Source organism: Neomonachus schauinslandi, chromosome 8 (genome assembly GCF_002201575.2).
Source record: "Neomonachus schauinslandi chromosome 8, ASM220157v2, whole genome shotgun sequence".
Lineage (NCBI taxonomy): Eukaryota > Metazoa > Chordata > Mammalia > Carnivora > Phocidae > Neomonachus > Neomonachus schauinslandi.
This window is the reverse complement of record NC_058410.1, coordinates 123,318,310-123,332,005: the sequence shown is the minus strand read 5'-3', so window position 1 is coordinate 123,332,005 and position 13,696 is coordinate 123,318,310. Positions and strand designations below refer to the sequence as shown.

General features: G+C 42.0%; 1 protein-coding gene across 1 annotated transcript; it reads left to right on the top strand.

Annotated features, from left to right (window-relative positions):
• The first annotated feature begins 2,328 nt into the window (after nucleotides 1-2,328).
• Nucleotides 2,329-8,949, top strand: FAM217A (family with sequence similarity 217 member A). The gene is made up of 6 exons (XM_021697227.1): nucleotides 2,329-2,334; nucleotides 3,860-3,944; nucleotides 4,109-4,122; nucleotides 4,752-4,826; nucleotides 4,913-4,980; nucleotides 7,432-8,949. Exons 1-6 carry the CDS (start codon nucleotides 2,329-2,331, stop codon nucleotides 8,648-8,650), a joined length of 1,467 nt encoding a protein of 488 aa, XP_021552902.1. The 3' UTR covers nucleotides 8,651-8,949.
• The last annotated feature ends 4,747 nt before the right edge of the window (nucleotides 8,950-13,696 follow it).

Below are 13,696 nucleotides of genomic sequence, written 5' to 3'. Positions count from 1 at the left end.
ACTGGCCTATCATCTACATGCGTCCCAGGTAGTAAAAAAAAAAAATCATCTTTTGTTCTTCCTGTTGTAACACCAATGACTGATCTGGAACGACCAGAGGTGGGCTTGCTCTCAGCTGGAATACTTTCCTTCTTCCATTTTAATTATTTAAATAGTATATACTATAAGCCCAGACAGAACTGTACATATAACCATGCGAATACATACAGCTTGCTCCGTCTAGCGCACTACACGCCCGAGCTCCTGGCTCTATTCGAACAGGGGCCAGGGACCCACTGGGCGCCACGCAGAGCTCTCAGCTCGGGGTCAGGGTCAGGGCCGGGGCGGGAGAAGGCCGGGGAAGGCCCGGCGGCCGTGACCTCCGCCCGCGCGCAGCCCCCGGGCGGCCCCCTCCACCCGCGATGGCCGAGTGGGCCGGGCCGCCGCTGAGGAGGCGCGGAGGGGCGCAGGGGCCCGGGCTCCGGCTCAGCGCCCTCCCCCGGTCGCGTCGCCCGTCCCGCGGGCCTGGCGGCCTGGTGACCCCCGAATACCGGTGGCCCCGGTGGAACGCGGCGCCGTCGCGGGCGCTCGATGGTAGTTGCCGGGCGACCCAGCCGCGGGGGAGGCCCGCGGAGCCGCAGCCCCGGCCGAGGTTGGCCTCGCGGGGCCCCGCCTGGGTCCCGGCGGCCCGCAGGCCGTCCAGCGCCGAGGGGGCCGTGCTCCCGGCCGGCCGCCGCCCGCTGCCCTCCCTGTCCTCCCGCCGCAGGAAGGCCGGGTCCGAGGGGGCGCCCGTCAAGCCGCTCGCCCCGCACGCGGACGGGCCGGGGCCTCGGGGCGGCAGCGCCCTCGGAGACGACGCTGAGGACGACACGTGGGCCTGCGGCGCCGTGGGGTAAGAGGCCGGGGCCCGGGGCGCCCCCGCGAGCCCCACCTGCTGTCCCCCTGCTCTGCGCTCCGCCCCCCACCCCGGGACGGAAGGCGGGAGGGGGTGCTCGCCCGCGGGCTTTGGGCCTCCCACCTGCACCTCCCTGCTCTCCTGACCCGCGGCTCCTTTCCCGACCCCTTGTCACGAAGGCCCCCTTGTCCTCGGGCCCCTCCTCCAGGCGCGGTGGCCTCGTCCAGGCGCCCGGTGCCCTACTCCGTGGCACACACGTGGATGGCCCCACGCAGCGCCACTTCTTCAGCAAACCCCCTCCTCCTTCATTGTTCCATCCCAGGGCCCGGCATAGAGCAGGTGGATCAATACTTACTGATTCAAAACCTACCTGAACTGTACTTTCTATTTCTTCAGGTTACACCTTTCCCTCTAGGAGACAATAAATTGTAAACGATTCGCAAATATACTGATTACCGCGGTGGCTTTAATTTGTGATTCTTTCCGGATAGTCCTACCTTAATGATTGTTCTACCTGTTATCTGATAGTTTTCTGATCCTTCTACCTTAAACAGTAGCGGGCTTAGATACCATGACAGTTGGGCGTGGAAAGTAATGCTTGGCCCTGTGGGCCTTTTAGTGTCCCGGAAACACGCATGCGGTGCCTGTTCTGCCTGCGAGGTTAATCCTGCTTTCAAACGTAGCACCTGTTTTGAATAATTAAAAGAAGAGTTCATGGCCCTGCTTTATAAGTTCCAGATAATTCATCATTTTTTTTCTGATTTGTATTTTATCTTTCTGATAATGTCTCTGTTCTCACCTAAGACCTTAATATCCTAATCTTCTGTCAGATCTTACAATTTGCTTTCTCCGTGTTTTTTTTTGGGGGGGGGGTCTGGTCCCCCTGGTTTCTGGCTGATTTCATATTGTTAGCCCTCCTCTGCCCTCATAGTCCCCGTTCTCCTGCACTCAAAGCATCGTTGGACCTCCTTTAGACAGGGAGCCAAAGCTCAAGCTTTTGTTTTAAAAGCTCGTTGTTCTACCTTACCCATAAATGTGCCTGTCACAACCTGTGTAGGATTTTAAGGAAACAGAGGACCAAAACGGGGAGAAGAAATGGTGAGAACAGTGGTACCAACCCGCGTGGGTCCAACATCTCCCATGAGGTAAGGCTAATGGCTTAACCTGAGTGTTTGGGCACCTCCCCTGGTCAAGACCTCACTCCCGCTGAATCTGCCCACATCCCTGCTGCTTTCTCTCTTAGTGAGCACTTTGTACTGAGTTTTCCTCTTGGCACATTTGGAATATCAAGTGGGAAATTTCTTTCTTTCTTTTAACAAAGGAAAAATTAACCAGCTTCTCTCCAAATCTCAAACCGGTTCTTATTGCAACTGGATTTCCTGAAAGATGCTGCCTTGCTCCCTCAGGCTGTGCTCACCTTTTTTTTTAATTCTCTCACACATATTCTATGAGAAATGTTGGTAAGGCAGGAGGCGGTATCAGAAAGCATAATCAATTCCCAACCTGTAAGGAGTTTGCAATCTAGCGGACCTCGTGTGTAGTTGATAGCTTCCCTTACCAGTTGACAAATTTGGTTATATTAATCTTATTATATGATCTCAACTGCAGTTTTCATCAGCTTCCCTTTACGTGTCACTGTAAGGGTATTTCTGTCACATGTTATTTTGTACATTAGTGGGCCAGGATCAGAGAGCTGAAAGAAGCCTGATAATCTGTCAGGGAGGTTTTAAAAATACAAATAACTGAGACTTACCTTCATCCTACTGAGTCAGACCTTGTAGTAATTTTTTTCAAGTATTTTTATTTTTTAAAGATGTATTTATTTTATTTTAGAGAGAGCGCAAGCAAGGGGAGGGGCAGAGAGAGAGAGAAAATCTTAAGCAGATTCCACACCCAGCACGGAGCCCAACCCGGGGTTCGATCCCACGACCCTGAGATCATGACCCGAGCTGAAATCAAGAGTCAGATGCTTAACCGACTGAGCCACCCAGGTGCCCCTCAAGTATCATTTTTAAAACGCTCCCCAGGTGATTCTCACGTAGAGACTAGACTTAATTATGTGTCATCTTGGGGAGCAGGGAATTAACCTCCAGAGAAAGATAATCTGCAGCCTACCTTCCAGTGTTCAGCTACCCTTCCCAGCAGGAGATAATTTTCTTGTGGGCCAATTAAATCCTCATATTGTATTTAAGCTTATTCTCCCTGTTCCTCCTTTAGTTTGCGGATGATACCTAACATTTTACTTGTGTAATTTACAAAGGCTTTTCTCTTTTGGAGATAGAAAACAACTGAGTTTGCTTTCAAAAAATTATTTTTTTTTCTTTAATAAACTCCTCACCTCTTCACTTTCCCTATTCCAGGATAAATTGTTAATAATCCTCTCCTGCACACACTCCACATTTTTCCCCCACAGCATTCAGCACAATGTCTGGAACATAAATAGTACATATTAGTGCCTTTCCCTATTCATTTTTTGGCTTGCTTTTGAATATTTCCTGAGTGTGTTTCAATGTCTGGAGTCTAGAATGAGTAGTGGGCTGGTCAGTGTTGAGTACAATGTGAAGATTAGAGAATTTTCTTTGGTGGTTGGAAAGATTTTATAGGGTTATCAGATCTGGTGTTCAGATACAGAAAATTTGGCAAATGTGCCATTGTGTACCAGGGACACACTGAACTGGATATTTTATTATATTTTTAAAATCAATTTTGAAAACCCGTGTGTCATTATTTTTAACAAAATGAGAACGAAACCGTAAATTATTGTAAAAGCCTATCTCCTAATAGGTGTTATCAAGCTGATAATAAGTTTGATAAGAGAACACTGCATGCTTCTCAAAAATTCTGGTAGTGTCCTTATAGGAAGGGGAATGTGTCATGAAACTTTATGCCTTTCTCATACTTTAGCCACAGACATGAAAAATTATGTACTTGAGCTTTTAAAGTGTTCTTAACGTTAAGTTTATCCTAAAACAAATATTGTTTTAGAACTTGTCTCACTGGAATTTGGATTCAGAAGTACCTGCTCCTGAAAATAAAAATCTCCCACCTGGAAAGGACAGTGCAGTAGGTGGTAAGAAATCCTAGATGTGTGTATTTATATTTATAAATACTGCAAATTTATGTTCATTCATATTTATAATACGAATAACCACACATATTAAAGGGGGTTTGTTTTTAATACAACCAGTTTTATGTAACTATTAATTGTCATTTTTTCCATACACATTCTTTCAGGCAAAATTAACAAGGTAAGGATAAATGTTTGGTTTTAAATAATTCACAAAACATTATTTTAAAATTATATGTATGTTCATTAAAAAAAATTTCTTTCTTTAAAAATTTCAATTTCATTTCTGTAGAGTTCTTCAAACAAGTCAAAGCCTTTTCTGTTCTTCTGGGCTGCAAACTGGTCATTAAGTTAACATTTTATTATATATTTTTTCAATATAAGAATACCAGAAATGGAAATTAACATTGTAGTGACTATAGTGTTTTGTAGTCATTTCCAAAAGAGAAGTAGTCTCAGCTCTTAAGATATACTGAGGCAGTTAAAATGGTTAATATTTTGTTTTGAAATAGTGAGGAAATTTATCTTTCATCTACTTTTTTGGATCAAAATATAAGACACTTAACTGTTAGTAAAATAAAGATAATCTTAATGATATTCGAGGCTCATTAGTTAACACTGTTGGTATTTGTAACTAGTTCCTGCTGAAGTCAGTAAAAACATGATATCTGTATGTATAAAAGGGAGTATTTTATGACTTTACAATATATTTACAATATATTTGTTGGTTAGAACAAGAACTATACATTCTTAGAACAGTAACAGGGACTAGAGATGTATTGTGTTTAAAAGTTTTCTGCTGCTTTATAGAACCATTTGGAAATTCCAATAGAGCAACTGATGCTAGAACTAAATTTGTCAGAGCATGCTCACAAAAGAACACAGGTGAGATGTTATTCATCATAATCAAAGTATTTTTTTTTTAATGCATGCAGTTACTAAAATGTTGTCCATGGTTTTTTTGTTTCCAGAATAGTAAACAAGGGATATTTCAGTTGTGGAGTTATCCTCTTAACGAAGGAAGTACCATGGAGAACAGGTGAGAGAATATCTATTTTCGTAACCCCCTAAATTAGTGAGATACATTTAAATGCAAATGAGTTAACTACTCATCTGAAAGACAAAGAGAAAAACAACCAGAAGAAAAAGTATTGTGTGCCACTTGTGGGAAGTTATGGAAACTCACCCTAAAATAGGAAGTGGCTGGCGTACACCACAGAGATCATCAGTATAAGAAGAATTCAGTTTCCTGTGCCCTTAACAATGAGAGTTTCCATGGATAGAGCTGGGGCTTCTTGTCGAAGGGAAAAGGAACTGTAATAGAAACTGTGATAGAAAAATAATAGTCCATGGGGCAGGAATGATTTCTGTCCCTTGCGTATATTAATTCATTTAACCGTCACAATGATCCTATAAGACACTATTGTCAGCATCCCTATCTTACAGATGAGGACATTGAGTCAGGGTGACAAGGTATGTTACTTGCCCAAAGTCATACAATGGATGAACGGCAGAACCAGATTCATGCTCTCAAGCACTACAGTATATTGCTTCTCAGAATTTACTTGGGTTTGAATTCTTATTTTTTGGTTCTTAAACTGAATGTGTGTTAGAACCAGCTGGAATGCTTCTCACAAACACAGATTACTACTATGTGGAGATTCCATTTATTGAACACCGGCTCACTTTTACATACAGTGTGTTGTTTAATGGAGATCTTGAGTTCTGGATCAGAACTAGAATTAGTTCCTCAGTTTTGTCCCCACTTTTGACAGTAGGTGGCTCATTGGTAGCAGTCTCCCAGTCAGAGGACTTTACCTCGGTGAGGCTCAGGATAAAACTCAACCTAATGCTGAAATAAGTCCAAGAAGTGCTAAAGGGACCATAGTGACTAATGTCCCAAGGGAATGTCAGTGTGAGGGGCATAGGAAAAGCTACTTTTACTAGAATGAACTCTGCTGGGAACAAGGATTTCAAGGCAAGAGGTCAAATGAAATAAATTGAATTTTATCATACTAACATACAGCAAACATAAACTGAGTCAGTAGAGGGCAGTGGCTAGGATTACCAACATGGGGTGCCACCACTCAGGTTTAAATCCCAGCTCCACCACTTACCAGATGTGTGACCTTAGCCACTCTGTGCCTCAGTTCCCTTGCCCATAAAAGGTAGAAAATAAAAGCGCCTATCTTATAGGGTTGTTGTGAGGACTAAACAGAATCATGTGTTTGGTAGGTATTTGTTATTAATCCTGGGGAAGCCTAAGTATGTTGCAGTGTTAGAAGTCCAGGATCAGTGAAATACTCTATCACTGAAATTTTTCTCCTCAGTATGCCATCAAGAATAAAATACTTTTGATTTAGTGTTTAACATTTTGCAAAGTACATTCATGCAATTGTTTTGCTTCTCAGACAACCCCAAGGTTGGGACTGTCATTACCATTCTGCTCACTGGTGGCAAAGGCGTTCAAACCTAGGTCCTCACCCCCAGATTCCATGCTCTTTTCACTAAACAGCATGGATTCTGTCTCTTATCAATTGTAGATTTAAAATGACTTTCCCATGGTTTTACAAAAGCAAGTGAGTTTAACTAATATTTAGCTAAATCAATAAATTTTTACATTTTCTATAGAAATAAAAGTATTTTTCAAAATCCTTCAAGAACACTTTGCTGTCTTTACTGTAAACTGGCATTAAAGGAAGCAAGAAGATAATGAGACTATATATGTCAATTAATGCTTCAACTCTTCCAATGTCAGAATTTCTAATAAGCTTTTAAAAGAAACAAACTATAAACTCAGTATTCTACAACACGGCTCTTTTGCAGTTTTCATTCTAATATAGTACCTAGAAGCATTACTCAGAAAATAAAAGACCCTCAGATGAAAATTACTATGGGATAATTTTTTAAATTATATAGTTTCTTTCTTTCTTTCTTTTTTTTTTACTATGGGATAAGATTTGGTAAACATTGTTTTGCTTCCTTTTATGTTAGCACAATTTTTAAAACCACAATGGCTAAAGTAGAAGGCTTTATTGAGTAACCTAATTACATTCTTTGAGTTTCCTTTTATCTAATCTTGTGTCCATAAATGTTTCACCATAATTTCAGTTTGAGTTGGAGAGCCCCCTTCTCAGACATCATCACTGCATGTACAATATGTTCATAGGCAAATAGATATAATTAGCCATTTTTAACCTAGTGGCCATTCATAGACACAGCTAGCCCATTTGTGGGTAGAATGATCTCGTCACATGTGCATGCACAAAGGGGTGTCCAGTTAATATTCTAATCTATACTTTAAAAAATGTATATAGTTTTATATAATTGACCATATTTGGAAATGAACATATCTCTGTTACAGACAGGTACACATAGGCCATTAGGAACTAAACATTATCCAGTCTTTGATAATTTTGCTTATTATCATTTTAACAGCATTTTAATTCTAGTCAACACACCATTCACTATTTAAATCATTTTTTTAAAGGGATTTCAAGAAGTCTGCAGTGGAAACTGGCTTTAATGTAGCCAATAATCCCATGAGGCTCTTCACTCTGAATCCCACCCTGACAAGTGCTTCGGTCGATAAGCAAGTTGGTTCTTACTCTGGCCTCCAGATACCATCGGGTCTCTGCTGGCCCTATGCTGATGGAGACTTTTTTCAGGACAGAAATGAGCCTTATGTTAATTTATGTTCAGCCGTGGAAAACAATAATGGTGAAAGTTTATCTGCCCCAAATTGGAATTTGAAATATGGAAACAGCAGTGTGGAAGAAAACTTAACAGATGAAAGTGATTTATCAGAAAATGAAAAAGCAAATGATAGTTTGCTCAGCTATTTTAAAAAGATGGACCTGAACTTAAAGCCAGAAACAATAGAAAATGTTGAGGAATCTTTCACAGAGGAACCAAGTGAAGTATTTCCATATCCTGATTTTCTCCCTTCTCCTTTCAATACTCTGGACTTGCACAAATTAGCCCTCTCAAAATCTGAAAATTGGAAAGCGACAGTGGAACCTCCCGAAAGCTCTATTGAACATTTGATAACTCGTTTACTGGAAATGGAAAGGTTACAACACATGACTATACAAAAAGAGAGGCCCAGACTTCAAACTACCTTCTGCGCTCCAGCAGCTACTGAGCGACCCTTTTCCTCCAAAGCTATCTCCAAAATGAGACAACCAAAACTTTCGGACTCTTTGAGTCTTCAGACAACTTGTGTAGATAAAAGTCATGAAAAAAGAAAAAGCAGTTCTGGATCTTGCAAGCTTGAACAAAATGCTTCCAAATGGAATTGGAGCAATGCTGGCAATACATACAAATGGACTTCTAGACCACCGTCTCTAAAAAGTTCATCTGCCACCAAACAATTGATGGCAACTTGTGATGACATTAGGAATCTCAAAAGCTCCATTTTGAATCCATGCCAAGAACTCTCAACCAAGCCCACTACTTCCCAAACAACTCAATTGTTGGTTAAGATGGTCTCAACAAGATGTCTGCCACCAAGGTCTCCAATACCAGTTTCACCTACACCTCTCTCTTTTCCTGAAAATCACAGAGAAGACATTAAGGCACCAAGGACCAAAAAGAAACCTTATCAAAAAAACATAGAATTGAACAAACCATTCTATATTCAGAAGTTAAACTGTCTATCGCCTTCCTTTGTAGGTAAGGATAAGTGTTCACCCATTGACCAAAAATAACTTTTCTCTCCTGCATCTCAATGTGAGCAAATCTATTTCCAAGAAGCTTGGCTAAAATACGGTTCATCATGCCGAGATACAGGTATTACACACATGAATAACTTGATGTGATGTGCAGTGGAACTTGTGAAAAGCACTGCTGAGATGTCTATATATAAATCCAAGGGCTTCCATCCTGACATATTTGACAATCTTTTGCGTGTCATGTTTCAAAGGAATGTTTCACTTTGTAAACTATTCAAAAGATTATTCTTTTGTTGTGTTTCCCAGTAGAATTCCATCATCAGTAAATGCTGTAATCGACTGACTGCTGGTGTATTTTGTGTTCCATTATAGTCTTAAGAGTACATTAGCTCTATTAGCAAATTAATTTTTTTAGTTCTTCCCGCTCTGGTACCTTTTTTTCTTTCCTTTGCTAGCTCTAAAATCTCCTTTGTCTATCATCTTGACCTATCTTTTGAGTATTTTTTTTGGCCATTAAAAGCTAAGATACTTGTGATTTTGTTGAATTAATATGCAAGATCCTCTAGGGCGCCTGGGTGGCTCAGTTGGTTAAGCGACTGCCTTCGGCTCAGGTCATGATCCTGGAGTCCCGGGATCGAGTCCCGCATCGGGCTCCCTGCTCGGCAGGGAGTCTGCTTCTCCCTCTGACCCTCCTCCCTCTCATGCTCTCTGTCTCTCATTCTCTGTCTCAAATAAATAAATAAATAAATAATCTTAAAAAAAAAATATGCAAGACCCTCTAGATCCTCCAGTGAATCTTAAAAATTTTTCCTTTCCCAGGTCCTTTGTCATATACATGAAAGTGAGATCAGTTTTCTTGGGGCTGAATGATAGTTGTAGGCATGAAACAACCCTCTTCTACTCAGACCTAACAGTTTTAGAATGTCAAAGGAAAAACGAGAAAAGGTTGCTGTCCACAGAGCAGCCAAAAATCTCATGTTAATGGAACTTTTTCCCAAATTTCTTTGTTGCTGCAAGTCTTAACCTCAGTTAGTTGAAAAGCAAACAGCTAAAGCTTCTTATCTCATTAATAGAAAGTGTGTGTGTGTAGGGGAGACTATGTGACTGACACACCTTACTGCACCTAATCAGGGAAACAAAAAAGTTGAGTCCAGGGTTCTGTGCCAGGCCCAAGGACACGGAACCCGAGAGTGGGGCTTGGGGACCTGCATTGTAAACAAACATCCCAGGTGATTTTAATGCGGGTGGTCTTGGATCACACTTTGAAAAACATTGTAAAGGAAAAAGTTGGTGTAAAATGCATAGCTCAGAGTCTGGATGTTTGGGTGGGCGGGGGTAGGGATAGTGTGCTTTGGTTTCAGTGGATGTTTGGTGAATTCAAATGAGTTTTTCTTAAACATTAAAAAAAAATAACACAATGAAAACTTCAAGCGTTGCCCAAAGGAAACTGAGAAGTAAAAGGCTTCCTACTCCCCAGCCCCCTGCCAAGGCACGGTCAATATTGTGTATCATCTTCCCTGCGGCACCCCCCCGCCCCCCCGCCCCGGCCAAGCCAGATGAAATATTTGAGATAGGGATGGGGGTGATGAATTAAAAGACAATTCAAATACAGAGAGCAACTGTGGCTTCAGTTCCCGCTATTCTACTTTTAGTAAAAGAATAAGGCTCAAAGAATTAGAAGCAGAGGTCAAAGAGAGTAGGCAGTTTTTAGATTAATTTCAAAGAATTTTCTGGAATTGTATCAACATGGCAATAGAAAAATAAACTTAACTGTTCTTATCGTAGAACAGAATCTTACCTAAATCCCAGCTGGTGTCATTATCCAAAGAGGTAGAACATCCCTTTCACAGAACAGAATGTAAAAACGGACTCATGCTTTCACTCCATCCCAGCTTGCAATGGTCTTTGTTTCCCGTCAACCCCCTTTCCTCTCATTGTTACAACTCTAACTTGAGTCCCGAGCCTTATTTGGGAGACCTCTTACCCATTCTCATTTCTACCTTCTTCACTTGCTTGGATTTCATCCCCTCACCTTTAGGTTCGTAATGATGTAATTTTTATCTGTAAAAGCGCCAGGAAAGGGACCTGCCTGTTCAGTTCACCACTCTTATCCTGAACAACCATCGCCTGGTCTGTAGATCCCTTCCAAGTATTGGATTAACGAAAGGACTTGGCCCAGCCTTGAGGCCGGTTATGTGGCTCAGCATCACCGCTCCACAGCCAGGCTCTGCCACTTAACACATCTGCACCTCGGGCAGGTTCCTTAACCTCAGCTCGGACCTTTTCTCTCATATAATCATGTGAGGATTGAATCAAGCGCCTGACAAATTAAAAAAATAGATCAGGGGAAAAACCGGAATGACACAGGAGGGCACACTGGATGGAACGAGCTGCCTCGGCACTGAATTAACTGTCACTGGAGTAACAACTCCGATTGTTCACGTCCTGCTTCTTGCAAGGCATGTGTCCGGCGTCAGGAACATGCTGTGGAGTGACGAAGACACAATCCCTGGTTTCCAGGAAGACCAGGAGTGGGAGTGGACATGGGAGACGGGAAACAGGAGGTACGGAGTAGTACTACAGAGGTAGAGGTAATAGATCACTGTGTCAGCAGTTCCAAAAAATACATTCCTGCACTGAAGGATTGCTTTGGGGGGGGGTGGGAGGAGACGGATTCTGGGCTTCGATGTCTTAAGAGATAGGTAGGGCAAATTCCTCACTGGAAACATAACCAGGCTACTTTATTTAGGATGCCATTAGACCTAAAAAAGGAGTTACTGACACACCTACCAGTTTTCAATTAGTCCCAAATTGCTTTAAATATAACTATGTAAAAAATGCATTAGCAGCAATGCTGACTTCAATTATGAGGCAAAGGTACTTATTTTAATGTTATGATCATTAGTAAAAATAATTGAAAAAAATTTTTAATTTTTTTCTATTATGTTAATCCCCATACATCATTAGATTTAGATGTAGTGTTCCATGATTGTTTGTGCATAACACCCAGTGCTCCATGCAGAACGTGCCCTCCTCAATACCCACCACCAGGCTAACCCATCCTCCCACCCCCCTCCCCTCTAGAACCCTCAGTTTGTTTTTCAGAGTCCATCGTCTCTCATGGTTCGTCTACCCCTCCGATTTCCCCCGCTTCATTCTTCCCCTCCCGCTACCTTCTTCTTCTTCTTCTCTTAACATATATTGCATTATGTTTCAGAGGTACAGATCTGAGATTCAACAGTCTTGCATAATTCACAGTGCTTACCAGAGCACATACCCCACCCCCCACTCCAGCAACCCTCAGTTTGTTTCCTGTGATTAAGAATTCCTCATATTGGTGAGGTCATATGATACATGTCTTTCTCTGTTTGACTTATTTCGCTCAACATAATACTCTCCAGTTCCATCCACGTCGTTGCAAATGGCAAGATCTCATTCCTTTTGATGGCTGCATAATATTCCATTGCATATATATACCACTTCTTCTTTATCCATTCATCTGTCGATGGACATCTTGGCTCTTTCCACAGTTTGGCTAGTGTGGACATTGCTGCTATAAACATCGGGGTGCACGTACCCTTTCGGATGCCTACTTTTCTATCTTTGGGGTAAATACCCAGTAGTGCAATTGCTAGATCATATGGTAGCTCTATTTTCAACTTTTTGAGGAACCTCCATACTGTTTTCCAGAGTGGCTGCACCAGCTTGCATTCCCACCAACAGTGTAGGAGGGTTCCCCAATAATTGAAATTTTTTAAATGGAGTCCCTGAAATGAGGCTAGAAGAGACATCTACATAGGAAGTAGATGTAGCCATCTTCAGTTTATCTTGTGAAGTGATGGGAGTAAAACAGGAAATATTTGGCCAAGAGAAAAACTTACCATTGGGGGGTGGGAGCACTGTAGTTACCAACAAATTTGAAAGACTCGGCTGTTTTTCAAACCTGTTGGAAGCCAACTTCTACCACTATTTTTGAAGAAACACTTGGCAGCTTCTAACAGACACATATAAACTGAAATAATTCTGTTCAGGAAATTTTAGTTGAATTTGGCTCTCTGGCTTGCTTGTACATTCCCCATGTTTTGGCTGTCCAGTACAGACACCTTTTCTTAGCTCCTTTTTGGATCTTACCCGAGGCAGATTCTGACTTCCTTGTCAATGAAAGCACATGTAGAAAAGTTCTCTTCAAAGTTTGCCGTAACCGCCTCCCAAACCCAATGCACCCTGCATACTACCTTCCCTAACAAAAGATGATCTCACGACCCTTGTCAGTTGCTTTAGACAGACAAGTATGTAGTTCTTAATCCTCTGCCAGCCCAAGTAGAAAACTACAGCTGGGGCCTTTGCAAGGCGGCTGTCCAGGGCCACTTTTACGGCCCATCTCTTACAAAAACCAGGGCTTGACAACTAGGTAGAGAAGGTGGCACCTGCTTGGTCAGGTGTACCCCACACAGCCAGACCCTTGGCCCTGCCTCCTCCAGTCCTGCTTTGCATTAAAGATTCACTCAATCTCCCCATTCCTCTTAGGTATTTTACAGGTTTTTTGCTTGTTCTGAGAATGTTTCCTTAAAAGAAAATGAGGAGCGGATAGACTAAGGATACAGTCCAATTATTTGTCAGGCTTCCCCATCTACAATGAACCAACTGATTTAAATCATTACAGAAAAGGGTGTTATCTCATTATTAGGTAACCAAATCAGAAATGTATATAACAAGAACGTGAATACCACACCCTTTGGCATGTGTTCTGTACTTAGTTGCTAGGAAAGATTTTGATGTTTGTAAGGAAGATCATACTAAATTAGCCGTTTCCATGCAGCAGGTTCTGCCAAGTGGTTTGGTAAACTTCTCTCCACACCTTTCACTGAGGTTCACAATGCACATCAGATATCTTCTGAGAAGTTTTAACATAAATATCTAACTTTAATCTGGCAGTTGCCAATCATATTTAGGCACAGAATACCCTTCAAAGCACATCTATGAACACCAGTGAAATAGCATCTAAGAAACCTTAGGTAGGAAATGGTGAACTTAAAACTAAATGTAAAATAGCAAACTCCAGCGGAGGAAAAATCAGGAAAC